This window comes from Phycodurus eques, chromosome 12, assembly GCF_024500275.1.
Source record: "Phycodurus eques isolate BA_2022a chromosome 12, UOR_Pequ_1.1, whole genome shotgun sequence".
Taxonomy (NCBI): Eukaryota; Metazoa; Chordata; class Actinopteri; order Syngnathiformes; family Syngnathidae; genus Phycodurus; species Phycodurus eques.
The window spans coordinates 6,281,545-6,307,460 of record NC_084536.1 but is presented as its reverse complement, the minus strand read 5'-3'; the positions used below and the strand labels follow the sequence as shown (position 1 = coordinate 6,307,460).

The 25,916-nt window shown below is 42.9% G+C and overlaps 1 protein-coding gene across 2 annotated transcripts in view; it reads right to left on the bottom strand.

Moving 5' to 3' along the window:
* plcl1 (phospholipase C like 1) overlaps window positions 1-25,916 on the bottom strand; it is a 96,428-nt gene that overhangs the window by 10,311 nt on the left and 60,201 nt on the right. For both annotated transcript variants that reach the window (XM_061691526.1, XM_061691525.1), the window contains 6 exons: window positions 23,134-23,208; window positions 21,780-22,067; window positions 17,475-17,744; window positions 11,726-12,117; window positions 7,312-8,419; window positions 4,151-4,327 (listed from right to left, as the gene is read on the bottom strand). In XM_061691526.1, the coding sequence (XP_061547510.1) occupies window positions 4,151-4,327; window positions 7,312-8,419; window positions 11,726-12,117; window positions 17,475-17,744; window positions 21,780-22,067; window positions 23,134-23,208 (2,310 nt within the window). The remainder of the gene's footprint in view (window positions 1-4,150; window positions 4,328-7,311; window positions 8,420-11,725; window positions 12,118-17,474; window positions 17,745-21,779; window positions 22,068-23,133; window positions 23,209-25,916) is intronic.

Here is a 25,916-nt window from a genome sequence, read left to right as displayed (position 1 = left end):
GGATGAAAAATGAACTCACCTAAAACATTTCTCTGAGGAACTACAGTAGCTGGACTATGTTGGGATACATTTAGCACTTTGCAACCGCTTCCATTCTTGTGGGAAGGTTTTCCCATCATGTTAAACTTTACTTGATAAGGTTCAACCTTTATAGAAGATGGACGGAAATGTGTTTGATTGATCATTACTTTGGATAGATGTTGATTTGTCATTGTGCAACGTGGAGTTCTGTGATATAAGGGTGTTATAAATAAAATGTATCCGTCCATCCATTTTCTGAAGAGCTTATTGCTCACTGGGGTTGCGGGCGTGCTGGAGCCTATACCAGTTATCTTTCAGTGAGAGGCAGGGTACACCCTGAACTAGTCGCCAGCCAATCACAGGGCACATATAAACAAACAACCATTCGCACTCACATTCACACCTACGGGCAATTTAGAGTCTTCAATTAACCTACCATGCTTGTTTTTAAGATGTGGGAGGAAACTAGAGTTCCCAGAAAAAAACCCACACAGGCACGAGGAGAAGATGCAAACTCCACACCGGCAAGGCCGGATTTGAACCCGGGTCCTCAGAAATGTGCGAACCAGTCGGCCACCATAACATTTATTTTTATTGTAATTGTAAAAATATTGTACAGAATTTTTTCTTGTTTAACTTTATTTTTCTTTATCTTTCAAAAAGTTTCTTTCGGCATTTTTTTAATTTTACTTTGCGCTCACTTTTATGTTTACACAATCTGCTGTAACACCTGAAATTCCCCTCAGCATAGGATGATCTTATTTCATCTTATTTTAGTTGAGGTACATACAAAAGCATTGGGACACCTCGTTTTGAACAGATTTGACACTTAAGTTTTTTAGAAGATGGAGGGTTTCAGTGGGAATTTTTTTTTACCATTTGTGAGGTCATGTGCTTGTTCTTCCAAATCAAACTCATCCAAGCATACCTTTGGAACTTTGCATTGTGCACAGGGAACAGAAAAAGGGCCTTTACCAAGCATTGACTAAGACATGACAGTTTTAACTGCGCATGCGTTGTGTCCCTTCTGTCTATATTGTATCTCTGAAAAATACGTAAAAAGAAAGAAAAGCCTCATTGAGTGTTCATAGTGTGATCATGTCATCACAAAATTGAGCCAAAGAGAGGCTCAAACAGAGTTCCCTGTTACGAGGTGTCACTTGCCGAGCCATCGAGGCGCAGCATCCACTTTAATTACACGCTACAATAAAAAGCACGTCCCGCCGCGCCGCAGAGGGGCTCGCAATATTAAATTTCACACATTTCAGAGGAAGCCTTCGCGCTAATAAGGCAGCGGGAGAACCTGCAGAAAAGTCGCGGAACAGCGAGCATGCCAACAGTGTGACTATTGCTTTGTGTGGATGAAGAAGCGTAAGCAACGCTCAGTGTCAATTAGGAGGTGTAACACACAAACACAAGTCATTATTATTACAAAAAAAACACCTAGAGTTCTATTATTATTACATTCCATAATACTGTATATACTATATATATTGAATATATCGGATTAATACTGTACTGCTATTGCAACACAGCTTTTACGTTATGCTGGTTAAATTAAAATTTGTTCTACAACCTCAATTCCAATGAAGATGGGATGTCATTCACAAGCAAAGATGAGGCGAGGTTCACCTCTTTGTGAACAAGTGCGTGAGAAAATAGTCGAACTGTTTAAGGACAATGTTCCTCAACGTACAATTGCAAGGAATTTAGGGATTTCATCATCTACGGTCCATAATATCATCAAAAGGTTCAGAGAATCTGGAGAAATCACTGCATGTAAGCGGCAAGGCCGAAAACCGACATTGAATGCCTTCTTTCTACAGCGGCTCCTCACTCTCCAAGTAAACCTACTCAATTCCTTGTCGTCGTTCTGACCTTGACCTCAGCGTATCCTCCGTGTCCCTCGTCAAGTGGATCTCTGCCACCTCGCCGTCAAGCCAGCCACCTGTCGTCGTCACTGCCTGCCACGTATTCTCTGCCTCAACAACCCGCCAGCGCATCCCAAGGACCATCCACATTTCCCTTTCGATAAACTGTTTATCACAACCTCTCAGCCTCCGCCTGCTCTTGGGTCCAGTCTCCATCCGACCGTGACACATGTTACAGTTTTATCATACTTTTTCTAGTATTTGTTTAACTTTATAATGGAGAGGAATTTTCAAGTACAAGTATGCAAAATAAAATGAATAACTGCGGAGGTCTTCTTATTAGTGCAATCAGTTTTAGTGCAGGTAGAATAACTTTTAAAAAATGTAAATATGAGGTAATATGTCAACAGTCAATCAACAGTTTCAATCGTAAAATAACAAGATTAGTTTTGCAGAACTAGAACAAAAAAAACTGTCAAAGTACAAAATAATATAAATATATATATATATATATATATATATATATATATATATATATATATATAGTGGTTTTCACACTTTGCTTCTTTGTCAACACAAAAAAAATAGGAAGTTACTTATTTAGATATTTCTTGTACAGTAAAAAAAAAATTCATGAAGTGGAAAATGTGAAAATGTTAAATTGATTATTTCTGTTATTTCCTATGGCAGAAATTGTTTTCAAATACTAACAAATTAACAACCTAATTGTGTTCAACCTTCCACTGTATTTTCATTAGAGGTACATACGACTCAGGTTCCTGATAATATTTCACTTAATCATCTGTGAGGCATCAAAGTGCAGGAAGGTGTACATATGACAGCGGTGGCAGAGAAGTGGTCACATCACGTGTGACAGCCTGTCGCTGCAACGATAGCATGACGACTCGGAAGGAGCCAAATCAGCGACACGACAGTCAATTGACTGCTCACATCACGCAGTGTGACTTCTTGGCAAATAACACCGAATTATGCCAGCGTCTAATTTAAAAATCCTTAAATCCTCTCCAATTAAGTACTTGAGTCTATTTTTGTACAGGTGCAAAGCTGATCAACATAAGCCTCTTTTATGCTTTCAACATTTTCAACATTTGACTCTTAATGCTGAATCTTGTACTGCAATAATTCATACACTTAAAACTCAACTAATACTTTATATATTAATATTCATTATTATATTAATATTTGTAGTTGTTTTAACTCCCCAAAAAGGAAAAAAAAACAAAGACAAAAGAAAACTAAATGAACAAAAAATGTAAACAAAAATTTGAAAAAAAATGTACAAAAAAATAAATAAATAAATCAGCGAATAGGTGAATCCGCGGGTGCCAAACGGCGAGTAAGTGGGTTTCCGCTGTATAGTGGTACCTTGTCTTACAAGTTCAATTTGTTCCGTGACCAAGCTTTTTACTTGTTGTAAAATCCACAATCACAATTGAACCAAATTGAAATTCCATTAATCCGTTTTAGCCCCCCCAAAAAAACACCATCATTTTATGTTGTCTTTTTAATAAATAAAAACGGAACTGCATTGCAAGAAAAACAGAAGAAAACATAGTTAAAACAAAAAATGTAAATAAAAAAAAGAATAACTTGCTTTTGAAGGGGCCGTGGCCAAGTGAATGATGTCAGGTAATTGACCGCTTAGTTTCTGTGAGTGCAGGGACATGAGTTTTGGTCTACTATAGCTGCATGTGACTGTTTTCATCTTATATTTGTGTGTTTGACTGTTTTTACCGTTCAATAAATGGCTGAAAGTAAATCATCGACGGTGACTCTCCTGACCACAACTTTGGTAACTTGGAAGCGTCTGTTGGACTGTTTCAATAGAGTACACAAAGTAAATGAAAACAATACAGACAGGTGGAATTTAAACAGAGCGAGGTACCCCAGGCTGTCGAGGTTGGCGTGTTGATAATAAATCAAATTGTAAAACACATTTTTAAAAATAAAGTAAAAAGTCATATTTTAACCAGTGGATTTAAAAATCCACTGACACATATTACATGAGCTGAGCCAAGCAGCTGCTGACTTTCTCAATGCCTGTCTCTTTCTCACGAATAATCCTCTAAGTAGTGTTTGAATCGTAAGATTGATACTGCATATTGTAAAATTCTGTTGGCATTGCTCCCTCACTCTGTCAGCCTTTAACAAGCCCATGTTCCTGCTTTTCATTACATTTGTAAAATGTATTCTGATACAGATCAGCACATTTTATCCAAAGTATCACAATGTCTTACTTGGAATTCAAAGGTCTCATCAAAGAGGGGGTCATCCTGGTTCTGTAGAGCAGTGCGTGTGCGCTGTTCTGCACAGTCGGCAGGTACTCCGTGTAGTTCCAGGACCACGTACGGGTCAATGACCTCTCCCTTGGCACCTGATCCCTGAGGTTTAGGTAGGTTGTGTGCACTAATAACCTGTGTAGCAGAACACTACATTAGAGGGGTACCTGGGATAATGGCGCATTAGAAAACATATTTTCTCAAATCATGGCCGCCCATTAAATAAACATTGCGCCTCAATTAGTCACTGGATGCATCTTAAGACAAAGAAACACCTCCCCTCAAAAACACGCCTCCCTCTTCCTTTCGGAAAAAAGTTCATACAGACTAACATTCACACACAGAAAAACAATTAACTGCTGAGGCCATTTGAATTCTGTTACTAACCAAAACAGTGGCACCCACTGAGGCACATAGAATGAATTCAAGCATGGAGTCTTGTTGCATGTTATATTATTATTATTATTATTATTATTATTATTATTAAAGTTGAACCAAATGTATTGTCGTGTTTTGTCTCTAAATACCTCTACATTAAATATGTTTGAAGGTAAGTGCTGAAACTGTGTGCAAAGATTGAGAACAATTTAGTACTCTTTTTTGGAGATATACACTACATTGCCAAAAGTCTTTGCTCACCTGCCTTGACTCAGATATGAATTTAAGTCACATCCCATTCTTAATCCAAAGGGTTTAATATGACATTGGTCCACACCCTCTGCAATTATAACACCATAAACTCTTCTGGAAAGTGTTTCCACAAGGTATAGGAGTGTGTTTATGAGAATGACCATTTTTCTAGAAGCGCATTTGAGAGGTTACAAACTCTCACTCTCCACTCTATTAGCTGTGGCCCAATGGTTAAGCTCATCGTCTACCACCGTAGGGGACCTCGGTTCAAGACCCTGACCAGACCATCCCCCGGACTCACGGCAGTGATGTCCTTGAGCAAGACACTGATACCCAGAACTGCTCCCCGGGCGCTTCAGCGGCCCCCTGCTCCAGTGTGTTCCACTAAAAAGTGTGTGTGCTCACTGTGATGGGTAAAATGCAGAGAACAAATTTCATGTCCATGCATGCATGTTAATAACAATAAAGGTGATTCTTCTTTCTCTTCTAATTCATCCAAAAGTGTTCGACAGTGTTGAGGTCAGGATTGTGCAGGCCAGTAACGTTCATCCACATTAAACTCTTCCATCCATGTCTTTATGAAACTTGATTTGTGCACTGATGCACAGTCATGTTGGAACAGGAAGGGGCCATCTCCAAACTGTTCCCACAAAGTTGGAAATCCATCCATCCATCCATTTTCTGGACTGCTTATCCTCACTAGGGTCATGGGCGCGCTGTAGCCTATCACAGCTCTGTCCAAAATATTAGCCCCTGAGATCCAGTGAAAGGAACTCTGAATGATTCAGCATACCAAGAGATTTCGGACAGTTAAACAGTTTGGGGATTACCCCTTCCTGTTCCAACAGGTCTGTGCACCAGTGAACAAAGGAAGGTCCATAAAGACAAGGATGAGAGAATTTGGTATGCATGAACTTGACTGGCCTGCACAGAGTCCTGCCCTCAACCTAATAGAACACATTTGGGTTGGTTTTGAGTGGACAGTGAGCCAGGGCCTCTCATCCAACTCACTGTGTGACCTCACAAATATGTTCCTGGAAGAATGGTAAAAAATTCCCATAAGCTCACTCCTAAACCTTGTTGAAAGCCTTCCCACAAGAGTTGAATCTGTTTTTGCTGCAAACAGTAGACCAACATCATAGTAAACAATCTGGGTTTAGAATGGGATATCACTTAAAATCATACGTGAGGCAGGTGAGCGGTACATTTGGCAATTTAGTGTAGCTTCAAACTCTTCTGCACCAGTTGGCCTGATTTTTTGGGGGGGCTAAAAACTAGCGCCGTGACGACAACGGGCTGGTGGGTATACTTTCTGGTATGAGGCCATTCCCCACTATTCAACTAATAAGCGCCATCTCTGGCTATTCGCTGGGATTGCGACTTGCCGACTAATAATAGCTTGGCAATTTCTAGCACAACTTCATCGTGTAGTTAGCCATCAAGCGCTGCCTACAACTCGAAAAATGCATCTTCCTTAAGTGGTTTGTGTTATTCGGGCTAGTGTCTCTGTGGTGGTGATACAATTGACCTGCTAATCGCAGCTAGACTAGTATGTACTAGCCACCTGTTTAGTACGCCAGCGCCTCGCTCAGAGTGCTTGTGTGTGAGTCTCACCACATAACAGACACATGCGAAAGTTAACTACTTATTAACCATAACCACAGCGGCACACATAATTCAGCCAGGAGTTGACCGCAGACACGAGCAGCACGAAGAGTACAAATGATTTGATTAACAGGCTGTCTTCAGTGGACACGCCCACACGGTTCTGCAGCTCAATAGGGATTTTTTTTATTCATTCAAATCTGGCAAGCTTTTTAAAAACAATATTCTCTGTGGTGTAAGTATTGAAGAAGATCTTAAGTTATCTGGATCTTTAGGGTTCCAGTAGATCAATGATGTTGTGTGCATTAATATTTATGTTCACGGTAGTTTGGCCACTTAATTGTTCGACCCAGTATCCATCCATCCAACCATTTTCTATACCGCTTATTCTTATTATGGTCACCAATGAGCTAGAGCTTATCCTACAGTACCTAACTTTGAGCGAGAGGTAAGAGGCGAGACATGCCTTGGAATGGTCGCCATCCACATTGTACACTGATAAAATTCCATTTACACTCACACAAGGCCAATTTCGAGTCTTCAATTAACCTAATATGCATACTTTTGGAATCTGGGAGGAATTCAGAGTCCCTAGAGAAAAGCTACACAAGCAGGGGCAGAACATGCAAACTCCACACAAGATTTGAATCCCCAATTTCAGAACGGTGCCTTGGATGTACAAACAACTGATACACCGTGCCGCCATTCTGTCCAATAATACACATGAATTTAACACGGGTACCATCCCATCTAATTTTACCCTCCCGCCAACCTCTAATAGATGCCTTCCCTCATCTGAAGGTGAGTAAATGAACACAAGTGGATGGCCACTACTTGGGGAAATATGTCAATTAAGTTGTAAAAAACCTATAATGGGGAGAAACCTTAATGCGAAGAGTTTGCGGTGGTACACCAGGCACGCAGCCATGTGTATGGGCGCTGAAATACGACACCTCGTCCCTCATGACGGCAGGTCGGAGAATGTAACCACACCCTCCGTTTTGAGAGAAGCGGCCCTTGTGAAGGTCGAGCATGGCACCGGGGGTCTGCTGGTTTAAGGCCACAAGCTGCACGCCCCCTTTCCAGTATCCCTGCGGGTTGGGGTTACTGGAGTCCAGGCGCACTGAGCTGGGCCGCACCCTCGTTAAAGTGCGCTTGGTGAACATGACAAGGTCTTCCGGGCTCTCTGTGCTCAGCCGCCCGGCCTCCCCCTCGCCCAGAGAGCACAGTGTCCAGTAGGGTGTCTCGTTCACCAAGGGAGTGCAGGGAGACCCGGGACTGCTGGGCGGCGAGTGCTGCTTGTGTACGGCTCGTTGGGCGTAAAAGTGGCGGCTGTCTGTCCGAGCGATGGCCACCAGGTCCGAGAGCTCCTTGTGTAAGCGGAGCTTCCTCGGTTGTGATGGTGGTGGTACCACCAAGACCACACCCAGATCCTCTTCACCCGGAATGGTCATCCGCCGCCCAGCCAAAGGACCCCCACCTCCAATCTCTTCTTCCTCCTCAGACACTTCCCCATCGGATCCTTCATGCTCTGGAGGGAGCTTCTTGCCCACTATTAGAACACGTCCCTTCAGCTGCTCAGGGGTGGGTAAGGTGGTGGCTCGCCCCCCCAGGCTGACTGGCAGGGACTCCGGAGTGTAAAGCCGGGAGCCAAGTACCTTCTTCAGGTGCTGTGCCATGGTACGCTGCTGGGCAGGGGAGCAGCGCTGGCACAAGTACATTAGGAGTGGGTAGCGCGAGGTCAGGAAGGCGTACTTGTTGACCACCTCCAAAGCGGAACGGATGGTGATGGGTGCATGGTGGTGGTAATGCTGATGATGGTGGCAAGGGATGTCCAGATTGTAGTCAACACCGAGTAGAGGCTCCCCCTCTGGGCCGTCGGTTACTCCAAGCTCCAGGCACCGGCAGCCAGACTGAAGGGCTTTGATCAGCCCACCAAGGTCCGCTCTGCCATGTACCTGATCATCCAGAAGGTAGGACCGGTACGAGGTGCTGAGGAAACAATCGGAATCAGAATAAGTGAATAAATTGCGGTTTTCAAATTGTTACAGTGGAATCCCTGTGGTTGTACAATTTTTAATCGCACGAAACCATCAGCATTTCACGCTTGACCTCAATATATCTCACAAGTTCATCGGGCAGCAAATGATTAGGTTTTTATAATAATGAACTTCAACAAGGGGTGTCAGGTGAAGAAGAATATAGTCAAAAATCCACATTTTTCAGGTTTGGTGTTTTTTAACCTATCCCTGTTACTCTTTTTGCTGTTTTTGTGCTCAGGTCAAGGCAATAAAAGTATTGGTGGCATCTTGGTGCCAAGGAAGTAGAAGTGAGTTGAGGAATTTCATTCAGAGAAAAGTAGTGCTTTGCCACCATCTTGTCACATCTACACGGAATTATAAACTTTTTAGTGCGGGTATCATTTGCTCGTGGATTTTTCGCTATTCGTGGCAGGGCTCAGTCCCTATCGCCCGCGAATAAAGGAGGAACACTGTAGGCACAGGAAGTTATGTGAAGTAAGCAGCAATATATCAGACTCCAGCATCACAATACGCATCGTCATTTGTTATCAACAATATTCCAGACTGTTTTTTGTTTTAACTGTAGTTAACTTTTTACACTTGTATGACAGTGAAGAATCAACATTTTTACTCAAACATTGCCTGTATTTAATGAAGGTTTGATATAGGAACAAATAGTTAACATACCACGTTGCATTGTTTTTGGACGTTAACTTGCTAATATAGATTGCCTGTACAATTAATAAACATTTTATGATAGTGACAGTATGCTTGACTTAAAGAAACGTAAATTAAGAACATAAAAGAATTAGACATTTAAAAGATGTTTTGGGGAGGGAGCAGGGGGTATCCATGTTGTTATTATTATGTATTATTATTAGATTATTTGTAATAATGTTCACTTCAGCCTGCGCACCCTATCACTTTCAAGTATTACAAAAAGAAAAAAGTAGGTCACCCTTAACCCACAGTAGCGTGTGCCTGTCAGGACGTCAGCGGTCAGCAGTAGATAGCAGCTAACGATCCGCAGAGTGCTTACGTACTTCTAAACGTTGACATGGCGGGGAAATTAACCAAGTGGGAGGAAGATTTTTTTTTTTGTTCTTTCTCATTCTTGTTTGATCTGCAATGCAACAGTGGCGTTGGCAAAAAATAAAAAATAAAATTAAAAAAAAGTAATTACCCCCCTTGTTAAATCAGGAATTAATTGTGGCTAATCACAATTTTTGGTTAATTTTCACTGATCATACTCAAGCCTGATTATCTCCAGACCCAACAAAATCAATTCGGACAAAAGATTTTTAAAAAGCTGCAACAAAATGACACGATCCAAAGGAATTCCAGAACAGTCGAGAAATAAAGTCTGTCAGTCTGGAAAGGGTTACAAAAAGCAATGATTCTGTCATGGTTGTTTCCTGCAGTCCCCTTTTTGGAGCTTGGGTGGCGCTTCGTGCCTCGCCTCCCTCTCTCTCGCTTAGCAAATCAGCAACACCTCCGCGCACCTGTCCTCTCGCAGAACTCAGTAATGCCTGCATAAAAGCCTGCCGGATCCAGGAAACCATCGCCAGAGTATTAACACCTTATTGTGGCACACAGGCCGACCCTCGGACTCTTGTATGTAAGTCACTCGCTTTCCCGAAATCCTATTTACCTCCTTGTGTTCTCATTCGTCTCCAGTGCGCCTTACACCCCCCACCCACCCCCGCATCGCTGTCCGCTCCAGCCACGCTGCGAAGTTATCCCACCTGCTCACATCCCCGCTTGCTGCTCACTCCTTGTCCTGACGGTCCACGATCTCTCCTTGGATATGCTTACCCTGAACCAACCTTCAATAAACCATTCTAAATCTACTCCCTCCGCTTCAGTCTGCTTTTGGGTCCAGTCAAATGTGATACGAATTAGTATCGTGACAGATTCCAGCGAACCATACAGAGAGCCATTATCCTCACATGAAGAAAACATGGAACAGTGGTGAACCTTCCCAGGAGTGGCCGGCCTACAAAGATTACCGCAAGAGGACAGCAATGACTCATCTGGGAGGCCACAAAGGAACTCGGGATAACTTCTAAAGAACTGCAGGCCTCCCTTGGCTTAGTTAAGGTTAGTGTTTATGACACAAAAATAAGGAAGAGACAGGGCAAAAATGGCATCCATGGCAGAGTTCCAAGGCGAAAACCACTGCTGACCAAAAAGAACATAAAGGCTCGTCTTACTTTTGGGAGAATATTATATGGACAAACAAAATGAAAGTTGAGCTTTTTGGAAGGTGTGTGTCTCGTTACATCTGGGTTAACTGTAGCACAGCATTTCAGAAAAAGATCAAGTACAGTGATACTTATCCTCACTAGGGTCGCGGGTATGCTGGAGGCTATCCCAGCTAACTGCGGGCGACAGGGAAGGTACACCACTTGCAGGGCACATACAGACAAACAATCAATTAATCAAGTTAGACTCTTCAATTAACGTACTACGCATGTTTTTGGGATAAGGGAGAAAAACGCAGTACCCGGAGAAAAGCCACGCAGGCACGGTGAGAACATGCAAATTCTACACAGGCGAGGCCGGATTTGAACCCGGGTCTTCAGAACTGTGAGGCGGATGTGCTAACCAGTCATTCGCGTGTCGCCTCAAATCAATTTTCCCCATTGAAATCAATTTAAATGCCATTTCGCCGTTCCAACCCGTAGAATATCACCACAAAGGTTAGGAGGGTTAGGTGTTATGTGCTTTCAATATAGAAAAACACTGTAGCTCTGTATCGTAAAATGCAAATGTAAAAATATAATAAGACAATAAAATAGATAGTAGTAGCAATAATATATTGTATGTATGTTTTTCAAGTGTAATTTAGCCGAAAGACATTCTCTCTTTGTGTTTGACTGTCCCACTCACTAAACATCTGAAAGTGCATTGATGACTGGCTCTCCTGTTTTGTTTTTGTTTTGTTTTTTCACTTCATTCGTCCGACGGCGTATCTGAGGCTCACTTGAAAGCATACAAAAAAAACACAACGTGAAAAAAAAAAATAATAATAATAAAAAAAATTTTTTAAAAAACTTGTAAACTGGGTCGCTCATAAGTCCAGGTAACAATGTAGTTCTATTTCCATGATTTCCTATGGGAAGATGATTGGCTGTATTTGGAAAGTTCAAGCTCTAATAGCCTTTTGCATTTCTTTTGCATAAAAACAAACTTCCCAGTATTTCTTGCTTCATCATTGTGTGAATAACGATGAAACAACTGGAAACAGTCAACTGTACTGCAAAAATCCAAGTACCTAATGTAGTAGTGCGACAGGGGCATGTTCATGTCCTGGCATACCCCCTCGTGCTCGGGGTCCAGCAGCTGGCACTCGGGAGACTGCAGATAGCGAGCGAAGCCATCCAGCCCCAGCAGCCCCCTCTCCTTGCCCTGTGCTGAGGGCTCATAGCGCCTCAGGAGCTCCAGGCAGCCCTCAGTCGTGGCCAAGGACAGACCCTGCTCTGTCTCCAGGAAGAGACGCAGGTCCTGAGCGTCTAGACACTCGCGGTCCTTGGCCAGCTGCACCATCAGGAAGTAGACATCGGGCCGGGTGCACAGCTCACAGTAGGCCTCGTGGAACTCCTCGCGTGTCACGTGGGAGGTCAGCTTCTCCTTGCTGCGCTGGATCTCCTTGAAGCGCAGACGGACCTGCGAGGACAAATCGAAAGCTGACGAGAGTCCGATCACTGAGATGAATGACAACAAACTCTCCAAAACTCTTGCCTCATCCGTTCCATGAAGTTGGTCGATATGATTAAACTTTGGTTACTTTGTTTCACCGAGGAAATGGAAATGACCCAGATACACTGCGGCGGCGTAATAATGTCGTCCCTATTACTCATCCTTTGTCCGACTCACTCTCACTCTTTAATCTTGTTTCTTTTCATTTTAACATTCTTTCTCATTATGTGCTCCTTGGGGGGGGGAATTAATGTCTGCCTTTCTGACAGCAGAGGACACAAATGGATGGAGCAGCCAGAAAGTCACTTCTAATAACAAAAACCAAGAAATGAAGCAAAGAATCTACTGGAAAATCTTTCTTTCGTCACCACAGGCAAATTCCTGTTCACTCCATAAGAGTCGGATTAGCATCTACTCTGTCTAATGTGAAAAGATGGTCGCCTCCCGGAGGAAATTTCTTAACATTTGTAAACAAAGCTGGCTTAATGACCCCGTTGGAGTTTATAAAAGGGAATAATCCAATCTCTCTCTCTCTCACACAGGCATCGGAAAATGTGACGTAACTCAGTTATGAGTATGCATATAATAATCCATACATTTTAGACAAAATCCAGCAAAAGGTGATGTTTTATAACTGTTAAAAGCAGTTAAATAATCATATAATTAGATGAGAAGAACACCAGTGTCTTGTGTGACTTATGAGGTATGTCAGAAAAGTTCCGGGACTAGCGTCACAAAAGATATATTGAATATTAAAATATATACTAAGACCCAATGGGGCGTTTGCTGCTGACACTGCTCACAATGTTAGCGTGTGGCTAAGTCAGAAAAGGTGTGCAGGTGCGTGCTTTTCTGGCACCACACATTCTCTCGTCCACTCAAATTTGTCATTTATGCACCCTCATGCCACGTACGCACTCTGGGTGGTGCAACCCTAAAATGTGGGCATTCCCTGTCAAATATGGCGCGCATGTCAGCACTTTTCCACTTCAGTGATTCAGAGGCTGTAGTCAGTCCAGTGTCACGGTGAAGGTGAAATATATTGCACGTTTTGATTCGGTTAACTGCCCGGCTACGGCCCGGTGATGGCTGATTAGTGCAGACGGTGCGGGACACACCTGGCCCATAATGCTCACCTACACTCACCAACTGCCCACCGTCAAACATGCTTTATGGGGTTTTACAGTATACAGGCAAGTCTGAATTGAGAGTTGCACGTTTTCGGCGTAGTACCACATTGTGCCTCAACATGCTGGAGAGCACTGAGGTCTACTGGAACAGATACAGCGCTTACACTTGTTTTTTTTCCCCTCAATAATGCAAATTGTGAGATGCCTAACTGATATTCATTTTCCCTGTAACAGTGACAAATCAATAAAGTTCTCTTCTATTCCATTCAGAACAAGAAAGAGGTAGAGAAAGTCCTCGTCTCTAATAATACCCACACAGGAGATGGAATACTTGCCTATGAGTATTATTTTATGCTCTGTTTGTATGCTTTATGTTGTTGCTCCGTGCGTGTGAAAGTAGCAGTCAATTGAAGGTTTATAATTATTGTAACTAATCTATGCAAATTTCCCTTGGCGCATCGAGGATGTTTTTAAACTAGCAGACTTTCATTCAAGAAATTGGTATGGCCATCAATTATCGTTTGTTTTGTTTTAGCTTTAATGATAATAATAATAATTCATTTTATTTATTGGCGCCTTGTAAACCACTCAAGGTTACCGTACAAACAGAATTAAAAGAAATAAAACAATCCATCCATTTTCTGAGCCGCTTCTCCTCACTAGGGTCGCGGGCGTGCTGGAGCCTATCCCAGCTGTCATCAGGCAGGAGGCGGGGTACACCCTGAACTGGTTGCCAGCCAATCACAGGGCACATACAAACAAACAACCAATTGCAGTCACATTCACACCTACGGGCAATTTAGAGTCACCAATTAATGCATGTTTTTGGGATGTGGGAGGAAACCGGAGTGCCCGGAGAAAACCCACGCAGGCACGGGGAGAACATGCAAACTCCACACAGGCGGGACCAGGGATTGAACCCGGGTCCTCAGAACTGTGAGGCTGACGCTCTAACCAGTCGTCCACCGTGCCGCAGAAATAAAACAATAAAATAAAAATAACAATACAATAAACATCAATTACATTGGCATACTATATGGGAAATGTTAAAGTCAATAGGCAGACCAGAATAGGTGTGTCGAGAGTTTGGATTTGAAGAGAGTTAATACTGTACGCCTGTGTTTTAGCGGTCAGGTGGTAGTGAGTTCCAAAGATGGAGAATAGAGGGGCTGAAGGCTCTGCTCAGTGGACAAACGGGTAAAAGTGCCTCTGAGGTGGATGGAGGTGGAAAAAAGAGAGGAGCTGACCTCCTTCACGTTGCGGGAGGGTACCGCAACGTGAACGAGGTCAGCAAGATATGGTGTTGCAAGGTTATTGATGGCCTTGAAGATGCACATCACCATTTTACTTTGGATGCGGTATTAGACAGGGAGACAGTTGAGCAGTTTTACAGAAAACTTTAACTGGAAGTGGGCAATAAACAGCTTGAAGCAAGCAGGTTTTGTCTCTTATTTGGAGAACTGTGCGAGCGTGAGTGAGAACAGGTGCTAAGGAATACTTTAAAACAAAGGGTGTTTTAAGTTTAAATGTGTGAACTGCGTGGAGGTGTAAAACTTTTACATTGTCTCTCTATATCATCTCTGGGACTTTACTTATTAAGTGGGGTGGTGGTGGGGCTGGGGGGGTCTGGAAAGTATCCCCCCCAATGAACAATGGTTCACAGTATATTGTGAATTACGGGGGCCCGGAAGTGCAAAACAATATAACAAATTGAGAAACACTTTTACATTTCAGAAAACAAATTAACAAAAGCCAAAATACAGGTTTTGTCTCAATTGTAATTTGTTTCGTCTTTTGTAAAAGTGTTTCTGCTTTTGTTAACGTGTTTTCTGAAATGTAAAAGTGATTCAGTTTCTGTTAATTAATTTCCATCCATCCATTTTCTGTACCGCTTTATCCTCACAAGGGTCGCCGGCGTGCTGGAGCCTATCCCAGCTATCTTCAGACGAGAAGGGGGGGTACACCCTGAACCGGTCGCCAGCCAATCAAAGGGCACATAGAAGCAAACAACCATTCGCCCACACATTCACACCTAAGGGCAATTTCGAGTCCTCAATCAACCTAACATGCATGTTTTTGGGATGTGGGAGGAAACCGGAGTACGCGGAGAAAACCCACGCAGGCACGGGGAGAACATGCAAACTCCACACAGGCGGGGCCGGGATTTAAACCCCAGTCCTCAGAACTATGAGGCAGATGTCCTAACCAGTCGCTCACCATGCCGTCTTCTGTTCATTTGTCTTCTGAAATGTAAGTGTTTCGACTTTTGTTAATTTCTGAAATGTAAGTGTTTTTGCTTTTGTTCATTTGTTTTCTGAAACGTAAAAAGGTTTCACAATCTGTTATATTGTTTTGCACTTCCAGGCCACAGGAGTGAATACTATGCTGCAATGTATTGTAGTGACTCTGACCCTGTTGCCAGAACCTCCCCCCACGTGATGGGCTGCATTCTTCCAGACTGCCACTGGAAGACGTCTACTGGACCCTAAAGTAATTAGCAGCTCCCCTCGAAATCTTGGTTCACGGTCATCAAAGAGTCCTTTTCTTTGAGGGTGACCAAGGTGGGACAGATCAATGGAATTCAAATACAGCGATGAACTATTTGCTTAATATCCAAACATGCACGTCATCCACTGGTGTTTGAGAGTACTGCAACCCGTGAACTTCCATTGAGTTGTTTTTAACCACAGATAAAATGTCAGTATTGATATTTCACGAACTCTGCAGAAATATTCCAAATGTATGGCTTGATGTCTGTGTCTGTGTGTCAACTTTACCGGTGCAGCTACAAGACTTTGAGAACTGTTTATCCTGATTTGAAGCTCCAAATAGCATGTAATGTTATTGAACCATACACAGTTGATTTGCCAATACTAAAATGTTCATTCTATATGCTTGATCTATAAGTAAAGAGTACAAAGTTGGGAGTATTTTATATTAATATGATTTTGACACCACTTTTAAAGGCAAACTTCGTATACTAATTTCGAGTCGATGGCCGTGGTCTTGTCCGGTCCTCCGTCCTCTTAGACACGCCCCCTGGGTATTTAACCTCTGACTCTCGCCCCCTCCCTCGCGCTCATTTTCAATGCTCTTGTCTTGCTTCCCGGGCTAGGGGGTGGCTTCGGGCAACCCCCTCCCCCTTATTTTGTTGCGTTGTCTCCCTGTGGCGCAACCACATGCGCAAACGACAGCCGGAGAAGCCGGGGGCGCGGTCCGATCGAAAAAGTCGTCCATGCAGCTTCGATCGTTTTCCGAGCTTGAGCTGTTGGCGGAGACACCGGGAAATCATGCCCTGCATCCGTACCTAGTACACCCGCAGTTGAGAGCGAGATCGAAGCCCACGGCAAGCTCACTAAGCAGGAAAGTTACGAGCGAATCCCAACGGGACAACAATTTTTCTTCTTCCGCCTCTTTTGTTTTTATTTTATTTTTCCTCATCTTTTTTCTTCTTCAACCAAACCTGTCTCCATACTTGCCGAGACGACTAAGACAGACCATCCTACCGACCAGCTGACCTACGGTCGTGAGTAGACACTGCAATCGTTGCCAAAATGTACAAGATTAGTGCCTAATAATTTTGGGGAAATTACTATCGTTACACAAAATCCCAACTTTGCTCGCTCTCGCTCTGACTCAAGGCATTAAACGCTCACATTCACATTTTTAGCCCAGCAGCACTTGATGTCCTATTACCTATTTTTTTTCTTCTTTCACCAGTATTACTGTTATTTTCTTCCTGTAGTTAGCCTCTTTGTGTTTCCCTATAGATCCCTCGTAGATTTAATTAAATATTCTAGGAAATTCCACTCTTGGTTGTGTTTTGTGTGTGTTTTGAGTTTAAGTAAGGCTCTGCCATCTAGAACTCGTATTTCATAAAATGTAGCAAACTTTAGATTATGAGACTGATAAAAGGTTTGTCGTCGCGTTATAAAAAGTTATAAAAAAGTGACGTGGTGCCCTTTTCGAGACAAATTAGCTTGATTTATAACGCTAAGCGTCAAATCACGCTAAACCAGCAGAAACGCAGGCATCGCTGCTTCGACTAATTTATTTCTTAAATAAATTCCGTTTTATCCAACACCAATATACGCTTCAGTGTTAACCAACATTATTTGACTCCCTTAATTTGAAAAACAATTACAGAGATTTCCCCAGACATTTGTAATGACAAATGTAATTCAGTTGTCGCACCTTGGCCTCCTTGATGCCAGGACACAGTTTGACGATGGTCGTGACAGCCACGTCCTCGGACACGATGCCATGACCGTCTTCGTCCACTCGTCCAAACTCGCTTGCCAGCCACTCGCTCCTCATCTTGCTGCCCAAACTGGCCTCCATTGTTCCTCCTTCTCCCAGACCTCCGACTCCTCCACCGACCATCGAGGGGTGCGCCAAAAGGTAGCGGAGGCCCGTCACCCAGATGTTGGCCACGTCCGCTGAGAGTGCCACCAAGTCTAAGGACTGTAGGGATGAAATTGTTTAGGCAAAGAAAGAAAAAAAGATCCTTGTAATGATCAATGATACAGTGGTACCTTGAGGTTTGACCACAATGCTGATCGTACTTTCCCTTGGAGATGCAGTACATTTGTGTATCCAAACTGTGCCCATCATAAAACCATTATTACTGTAACTGTATCGGCAATATTTTATTCAACATTTTAACATTCCTGTCATACAAGCATGAGTAGCAAGAAGTTCACCACTCTAATTGCTAATTCAGCAATTCAGTATTCTCAAAATCACAAATGCGCAGATATTCTCCATTATTCACTGAAATTCACAGTTTTTGTGCTCGTCAAAGCAATACAAGTGTGAATTAATTAATTGGTGCCAAAGAACTATATAAATGTGAAAAAAGAAGCTTCATTTAGACTCAAGTAGTGCTTTGCCACCAGCTTGTGGCATCTTGGTGCCAAGGAACTATATGGAAGTGAGTTAAGGAGTTTCTTTCAGACAAAAGTAGTGGTTTCCCAAATTGTGCCGTCTATATAAACTTTTAGCTGGGGACAATTACTTGCAGATTTTTACTATTTGCGGCAGGGCTCGGTCTCTATCCCAAGACATCCATTAAAATCTCTCTTAATTGTTACTTTTTAACTGTTCTTTGTTTAACTATAACTATGTACAGGAAATGAAGTATACCACAAATGTAACATTAAACATAATAATATCTTACAAGCCAATCTGCAGCTAGCTACTGAGCGACGAGTGCAAGAATCTACCGTAGCAAGCTACATCCAGAGATCGTTTTACACTTGAGACTATGTGAATCTCAGCATGCACATCATGGAAATAATGAGTCCCAACCCGGGAACAATGAGTCTCTACAATTTATCATCACGGAATAAAGATACAGTAATCCTCCGCTATATCCCGGTTATTGTGTCACGGTCCTGCTAGATGGCAGATTTTTATTACAGTTATTTATTACAGTCTATTACAAATAGACTGTAATAAATACAGTCTATTTGTAGATAGAGAGTTATTACTCTATTTTTTTGTACTGTTCGCAAATTATTTTTGTGTTGTCCATTGCGCTTGCTCTCGCTCAGTATATTATATGTGTTTAGGCCTGTCACAATAGCAAATTTTTAAGACGATATATTTTTCCAAAAACTATCATGACAAACAATAGTATGGTTGATGTCTTTTATGCCACTGATATAATAATATTAGACCATAATAATGCAAGTACATCCTTTTTAAGAACAATTTACTTTTAATTCTAATTCTAAGAACAATGAATATTGACATTGTAATGTAGAATAAATAAAATATCTCAGGCTCTGTTCACAAAATCTGTACTTGAGCAAATATTAAACATTCGGCACAGCAGTGTAAACAGTCATTAATGCCTTAACAGGCAATATTCTGCCAATCAAGTTTCAAGTTGGTTCAGAAAAAGTGCCAAGCAGCAACATCAATAACAACACAAGTAGACCAAAGCAACCTGCTTTGATTCAAGATTTTTACTACTTTTTAAAAGGCTGCAGCCTTTCTTTTTCGCTGCTTTGTCAACATGTTCAATGGCTACATCGCTTACAATAGTGAGTAATGGCATACTGTAAATAATGTGAGCATATGTGTGCCACATTTGTATTTGCATTGTTGGGCAAAGGGTTCCATAATTGCAAGCGGATGGGAAACGGGAAATGTCCCACTGTGTTTCTTGTTCCCAGCTGAAGAAATTGTGTGGGATGGTTGTAATTAAAATAGATTTTGTCACTTTGAGGTTTTAAGTTGTGTTGTCTTTGTTGTGACTTCATACAACTTCTACACACTGTACAAGCTCATTGGTGTTAGCGGGATGGCCGCGTTCATCTGGCTTGAATCCAAGGGTACGTTCGGAAATTCACTCCAAGCGCGCTCTCTACATTACGGAAAGTTCGGAAACTCAGAGCGTTGTTGGAGTGTGCCGCTCGGTTAGTCAGAGCGCCACACTCTGGGAGTGCTGCAGCGCACTCCCGCCTCTCTGACTGAGGAGAAAGAGCGGCGGGAGTGGCAGACAGGATGAGATGTTTACAGGCAGAACTGACACATTCAATATGGCGGACGCACTGACGTATCCCAGCCAATGGCAAACACGCCTGTTTGTAAAATCATAGAAAATGGAGAGTGCTCTGCCTCTCTGAACTGGGCCAGATTGAATTTCCAAAAGTGCCCCAAAATGTTCCCACATCGTCGTGGTGGCGTTAGGCTTTGGAACTAATTCCCTTTATGCCGCTCAACTTTATGTTAAGGCGCAGCTAGTGGCACGGCGTCGGAAAATTTTGCTTCGTGTATGCGAGCGCCCGCATTTCAAAAGCACGCGCACTCACGCACACACTCTCACACACAAACACACGCACACACACAGACAGACACACACACGCGTGCGCCTGCATAAACAGACAAGCACACGGCCAATCAGACGGAGGGTCCCCGCCCTTCACTAGCTCTGATTGGTTAAGTGACCAGGATGGGTTTCATATGTATGCTTTCAAGTCGCGGAAATGTTTTTTTCTTCCTCATATGACTGGGCACCTGTACGCACCCACTGTTTTTTCCCCCCGCACCATTCAGAAATTAGGGCGCATATGCAACCAAATTAGTTGCACTCTAGACTTGTCTCGTCCAAAAATAAATAAATAAAACATTGATACGGCGGATTTCCAGCACCACGCCGGAGTACTGATCTATAGCTCCGCGTCCTAAAATGCAGATTGACCTTACGTTATGCATCCCTGCTAATTTTTGCGTGCGTCTCAGATGCGGGACGTACATCTAACGATATCCCTTGAAATCCCCATCTTGACTCAGTGCATCTTCTTGTCAAACAGCACTAACAGATGACACTCAAATGCTCCAAACTAGACATAGGAGATCCAAGCAAAGTCCTTTGTTCGCACAGAACTCCTAAATACTCTGGATAAGAGTCCTCTCTAACCAAACAGGAATGGGAACAAAATCAGGAAATAAAACACTATCAAGCAAAACCAACAACAGCGCTAAGGATTAATCATCCACGTCGGTTCTGGCAATCGTCTCTGAGGATCATGAAAGTGAGACACTTCAGAATAAGAATATCCATCCATTAATTTTTAACACCGCTTATCCTCACTAGGATCGTGGGCAACCTGGAGTCTATGCCAGTTGACACTGGGCGAGAGATGAGGTACACCCAGCCAGTCGCAAGGCACATATAAACAAACAACCATTTGCACTCACATTCACACCTACGGACAATTTCGAGTCTTCCATTGACCTAGCATGCATGTTTTTGGGATGTGGGAGGAAAACGGAGTGCCCGGAGAAAACCCACGCAGGCACGGGGAGAACATGCAAACTCCACACAGGCGAGGCCGGATTTGAAGCCGCGTACTCAGAACTGGGAGGCAGATGCGCTAACCAGTCGGCCAACTTGCCGCTCAGAATAAAAATATGAATATCTTTATTTTCAAGTACAGGGAGTTCCTCGGTTTATGACGGTCCCGACATGCGCAGTTTCTAAGCTATGAATGGCGTGCAATGCACTACTTTGCGCAGCAGTGTAAGAATACATTGCGATGCAGCACAATCCTTCGTGCTCAGTTACCACCATATTCCATGTTTTTTATTTAATTGTTTCATAGAAAAGTCAATGATTATACTAAAGTAAATATGTCTGAATTACCACCACAGCTATTTTTTAATCAACTTAGCTGCTGAAACGTAAATTACAGACAGTGTTGGGTCTCACTTTCAAACAGCTCACCTCACATAACGTCTTTACGAACAACACTTCACATATTCAAACTACAGTGGAAGGAAAGTGAAAATCACTGGGATTAGGATTAGGGTTCCAGTCATTCCCCCTGTTTTTTTTTTTTAATCACTCTGCCTTGGTCAAATGACATGTAACAGATTGTTTACTAGCGGTGCCATTGGAGAACACCAGCTTTGTCGATTTCTTACTTTTTTCTTATTACTTTTGTGGCATCCAAACTTCAAGGTACCACTCTCCTTATCCAGTCTTACCTGGTAGTCCTCCCCATGTATGATAGAGAACGCGGCCTCCTCTGCCAATTGTTCAGAGAGGAGGCCGTTATGCAGAAAGGTCTCGGTGCTCTTGCCAGTTCGCACCTCTCGGATGCTGGAGACATCCAGGCGGGCCCGCTCCCCGTCCTTCTTGGACGGTTCCCAACGCAAGCAGCTCAGGTCAGCCTCCAGCGTGTAGAAGCGACAGTAGACCCTGGAGCTGGGCCGCACCTTCTTCAGCTCACATCCACCCTGCATGAAGGCCAGGCAGTCGGCTGCACTGTTGACCTGTGGCGCAAAGTCAATGTTGTGTTTCACTGAGAAAGTTTATAAGCCTGCCTGTTCCAGGAAATCCTCGCAAAGTATTGCATATACTTCCAGCGTTACCACGGCCCATTTACCTCACGTAAGTCACTCTATTCATCGTTCCCTTTTTTGACTCCTGTGTCTCCTCTCAGTGTTTTCCCCCATGTTCCTGATCCACGTCATTCCTGCCGCCGAGCCAGCCGCCTGTCCCCACCACTGCCTGCCACCTGTCCACGCCACCGCCTGCCCACCCACCTAAGACCACCGCCATTACCTTTCCTCATTAAACTGTTCATCATTTTACATCTCCCTCCGCCTGCTCTTGGATCCAGCTACTCCCCATATGTGACAAATAGGCTCTTCATATTCAACTGTACTTGCATGAAATCTGGTTGTTTTAGTCAGCATTATGCAAAATATATTTTCTCCAACTATATTTCTTTCTTTAAGTTCCTTCCTGAGACAACCTTCAATTTTGTAAATTCCTGGTTTATTTCTGTTTGCACTCATAAATTCCAGTTAATTCCCATATGGAGAGTTTCCAGTTTTTAAAATACCCAGAAATTTGCAACGCTAAGCAGACCAGCAATCCATTTAATGTTTATGACCACCGCTGCCCTAAATGAACAGCATTGGTAATTGCCAAGATATTTTTATGATTCCGTAACAGTTAATATATTCCAGTTTGTAGACATTCTTTAAACCAAAGTATATTTGTAACGCTAAAATATAATTATTATTCTTAGCTATGAATTTTATCTAAGATACTGTTTTAAAAAGAAAATAGTGAAGAACTTCATTATTTCTTCATGGGTATGTCAAATTAAAGCTATTTACCTGCATTCCTGGGTTAACAAATGAATTTCAGTAATTGAATGTTATTCCCAAAGAAGCCAAGTGAAAAGGTGAATTCAGTTTAAAATCAGCATTTCTTTTTCAAAATTGTAAAATGTCTAGGATTTACTGAAATTAAAAGATTGCACATTAAAGCACTCAATTATGTCGGAGGGTCCCTGCTTGTTGTTGTGAGAGGTGGTATAAAATGTACCTTCTTCTCTGAGGGAATGCTGCTGAATGACACCGTCTTCTTTCTGCCTCCGCCCACCTTCTGCACTGAAGGATCCTGGGAAAAAAAAATGGCGAGTTGGCCAAAATGTGTGTGCAATGTGCATCTGTTATAACTACAGTACGCAATCAAGGCAAAAGTCCAGTTTAAAGCAGATCATTTTACATTCATCATTACTATTGTCCAAAGTAATGGGTACTAAAATGAGCACTTTTGGCCACATCACCAATATCACCATCATTTAAATGATGTCATCGTGAAAAAAATACTCCTCCTCCCATTCCGTATGAAAGTGGTAAGTTTTTGTCTTCTTACTTGGTCCAGCTCCCCCACTCATTTTTATACCCTTTCTTAAGTTTAAGAGAAAACACAAGAGATAAAAATTGGAGGTAACTCACTGACTAGTTTTGACACACTTGGCGCCGTTATTTGCGCATCTGCAGTTACCTTTTAGCAGCATTGTTTCCACATGTGCGTGACCTAAGTGTCAGAATAATTCAGATATCATCGATTATATATGTATATCAATCAAGCAATGGGATGGATGATAGTCTTTTTTTTATGTCACGTGATGTCATGCGATCTACCAATACTACCTTCGCGGTCGACTGGTCGATCGTGATCGACACATTGAGTGTGCTTTACAGCATGATTCAACGGCGGCATGTTTACGTCCAACCGTTCGTGCTAGCAGTAGCTTACTAGGCTGCATAATGTTTTTGTTGCCTGCTTGCGAGCCGTATCATATTAAATGTATGTGAACATACCTCAAGAAAGCCTTAAACGAACGTCCTCTCCTGTCCTGAGCACCGCTGACCACCAACACGTTTTCCCCCATTTTGTCCTTCGAATACTGTCGGCGCGCTACACTTTTGTTGTCGTCGCCACGGTAATGAGTGTATTCGGTCGCATTCGAGTTGACAAGATAAAGCCTAATGATCGTAAAAAACGGGATGCGGTGGTACCGGAATACAAGATTTTATTGCAGTATTCTGACATAGTGCAATCGTGAAAGAGAACATTTGTCTTGTAGTCTGATCCGGGGCATTACGTGTTGCCTGTCTCCGACGTGTTGTCTGTCCCACACCGCCGTTTTTTTTTTTTAAATAAGCTGTAGGGGCGGCACGGTGGACGACTGGTTAGAGCGTCAGCCTCACAGTTCTGAGGACCCGGGTTCAATCCCCGGTCCCACTTGTGTGGAGTTTGCATGTTCTCCCCGTGCCTGCGTGGGTTTTCACCGGGCACTCCGGTTTCCTCCCACATCCCAAAAACATGCATTAATTGGAGACTCTAAATTGACCGTAGGTATGACTGTGAGTGCGAATGGTTGTTTGTTTCTATGTGCCCTGCGATTGGCTGGCAACCAGTTCAGGTTGTACCCCGCCTCCTCCGCGATGACAGCTGGGATAGGCTCCAGCACGCCCGCGACACTAGTGAGGAGAAGCGGCTCAGAAAATGCATGGATGAATAAAAACGCTGATTTTAGCCATTTTAGCTGGGTTCAATCCCCAGCCCCGCCTGTGTGGAGTTTACATGTTCTCCCCGTGCCTGTGTGGGTTTTCTCCAGGCACTCCGGTTTCCTCCCACATCCCAAAAACATGCATTAATTGGAGACTCTAAATTGCCCGTAGGTGTGACTAAATTGCCCGTAGGTGTGACTTTTTACAGATGTATGAGCATTCTCGTCAAATGAGATTGAAATGCACAACACCAGTCACAGAAGATGCAAAGTCTTTTGATCACAAAAAGCTGGACGATATCTGCTCTGCCTGAGAGTCCAATCTAGCCAAGGGAAATGGGAACAGAAACAGGAAGGAGAAACCATAACAAAACCAGTCCCTAGTTAAACACCAGTGGTTATTCATCTACATGGCTACTGGTAATCATCTGACCATGAAGACATTGAAACACTCGTCATCTCTGGACAGAGGTGGACCAGCATTGGACCCCTGTCCCGCTCACTGTACACAACAAAAGAATGACAAACGGACAGGTCACAGATGAGGAATCGCAGTCATTGGGTGGGACGTGCAGGAAGAGCGGGTGGAGCTTTGTTTTGAGCAGGTAGGAACTACACATTTCTTTTTATCTATAAATACGGCTGACGTGGCGAGTGATGAAGATTGACAAAGTGCGTGTTAGTGTTGGGTTTCACTTGGTAATCCCAATTTTTACATTCAGCCTTTTGTTTCCCTCCATCTTCTTTCCAGATACACATCCCTATTTAGTCGCTATTCCCAAATGAAAATGTCAGATTTGACACTGGAAACTTTATACCCAAACTTTGGAAAGCAAGAATGTTTCATCTACAAACACAGCACCACCTGTGCATGCAATGTACATATACACGATTGGTTATGAATGCCGATTACATAGGGAAGTCATTGTTTTTTGTTTTTTGGTCCTGTTAGGCTGTTAGGGCAAGCAGAATGGAGGATCTGTATCAGAACAGTTTTTCACCTTCCACTGTCTGTGTGTTTCTTAGTATTATAATTGAAGTTTATTGAGAATCAGAATAGATCAGTCGAACAGAACAAAGTTTCTAGAGGGGAGAGAGAAACGAAGACAAAAGACAAAGCACTAATTGTAAACAGGATGAGAAAAGTTAGTCATCACATTATCTACAACAATGAAACATTAAATATGAGTGTTGCATGGGGCTGTAGTGCTACATCATGTGAGGGAAGGACAGGACAAGATAGAACAGGACAAGGACAGGAGAAGAAGCATGCAGGACAAGGGTCGTGAACCCTGCTGTACAACTG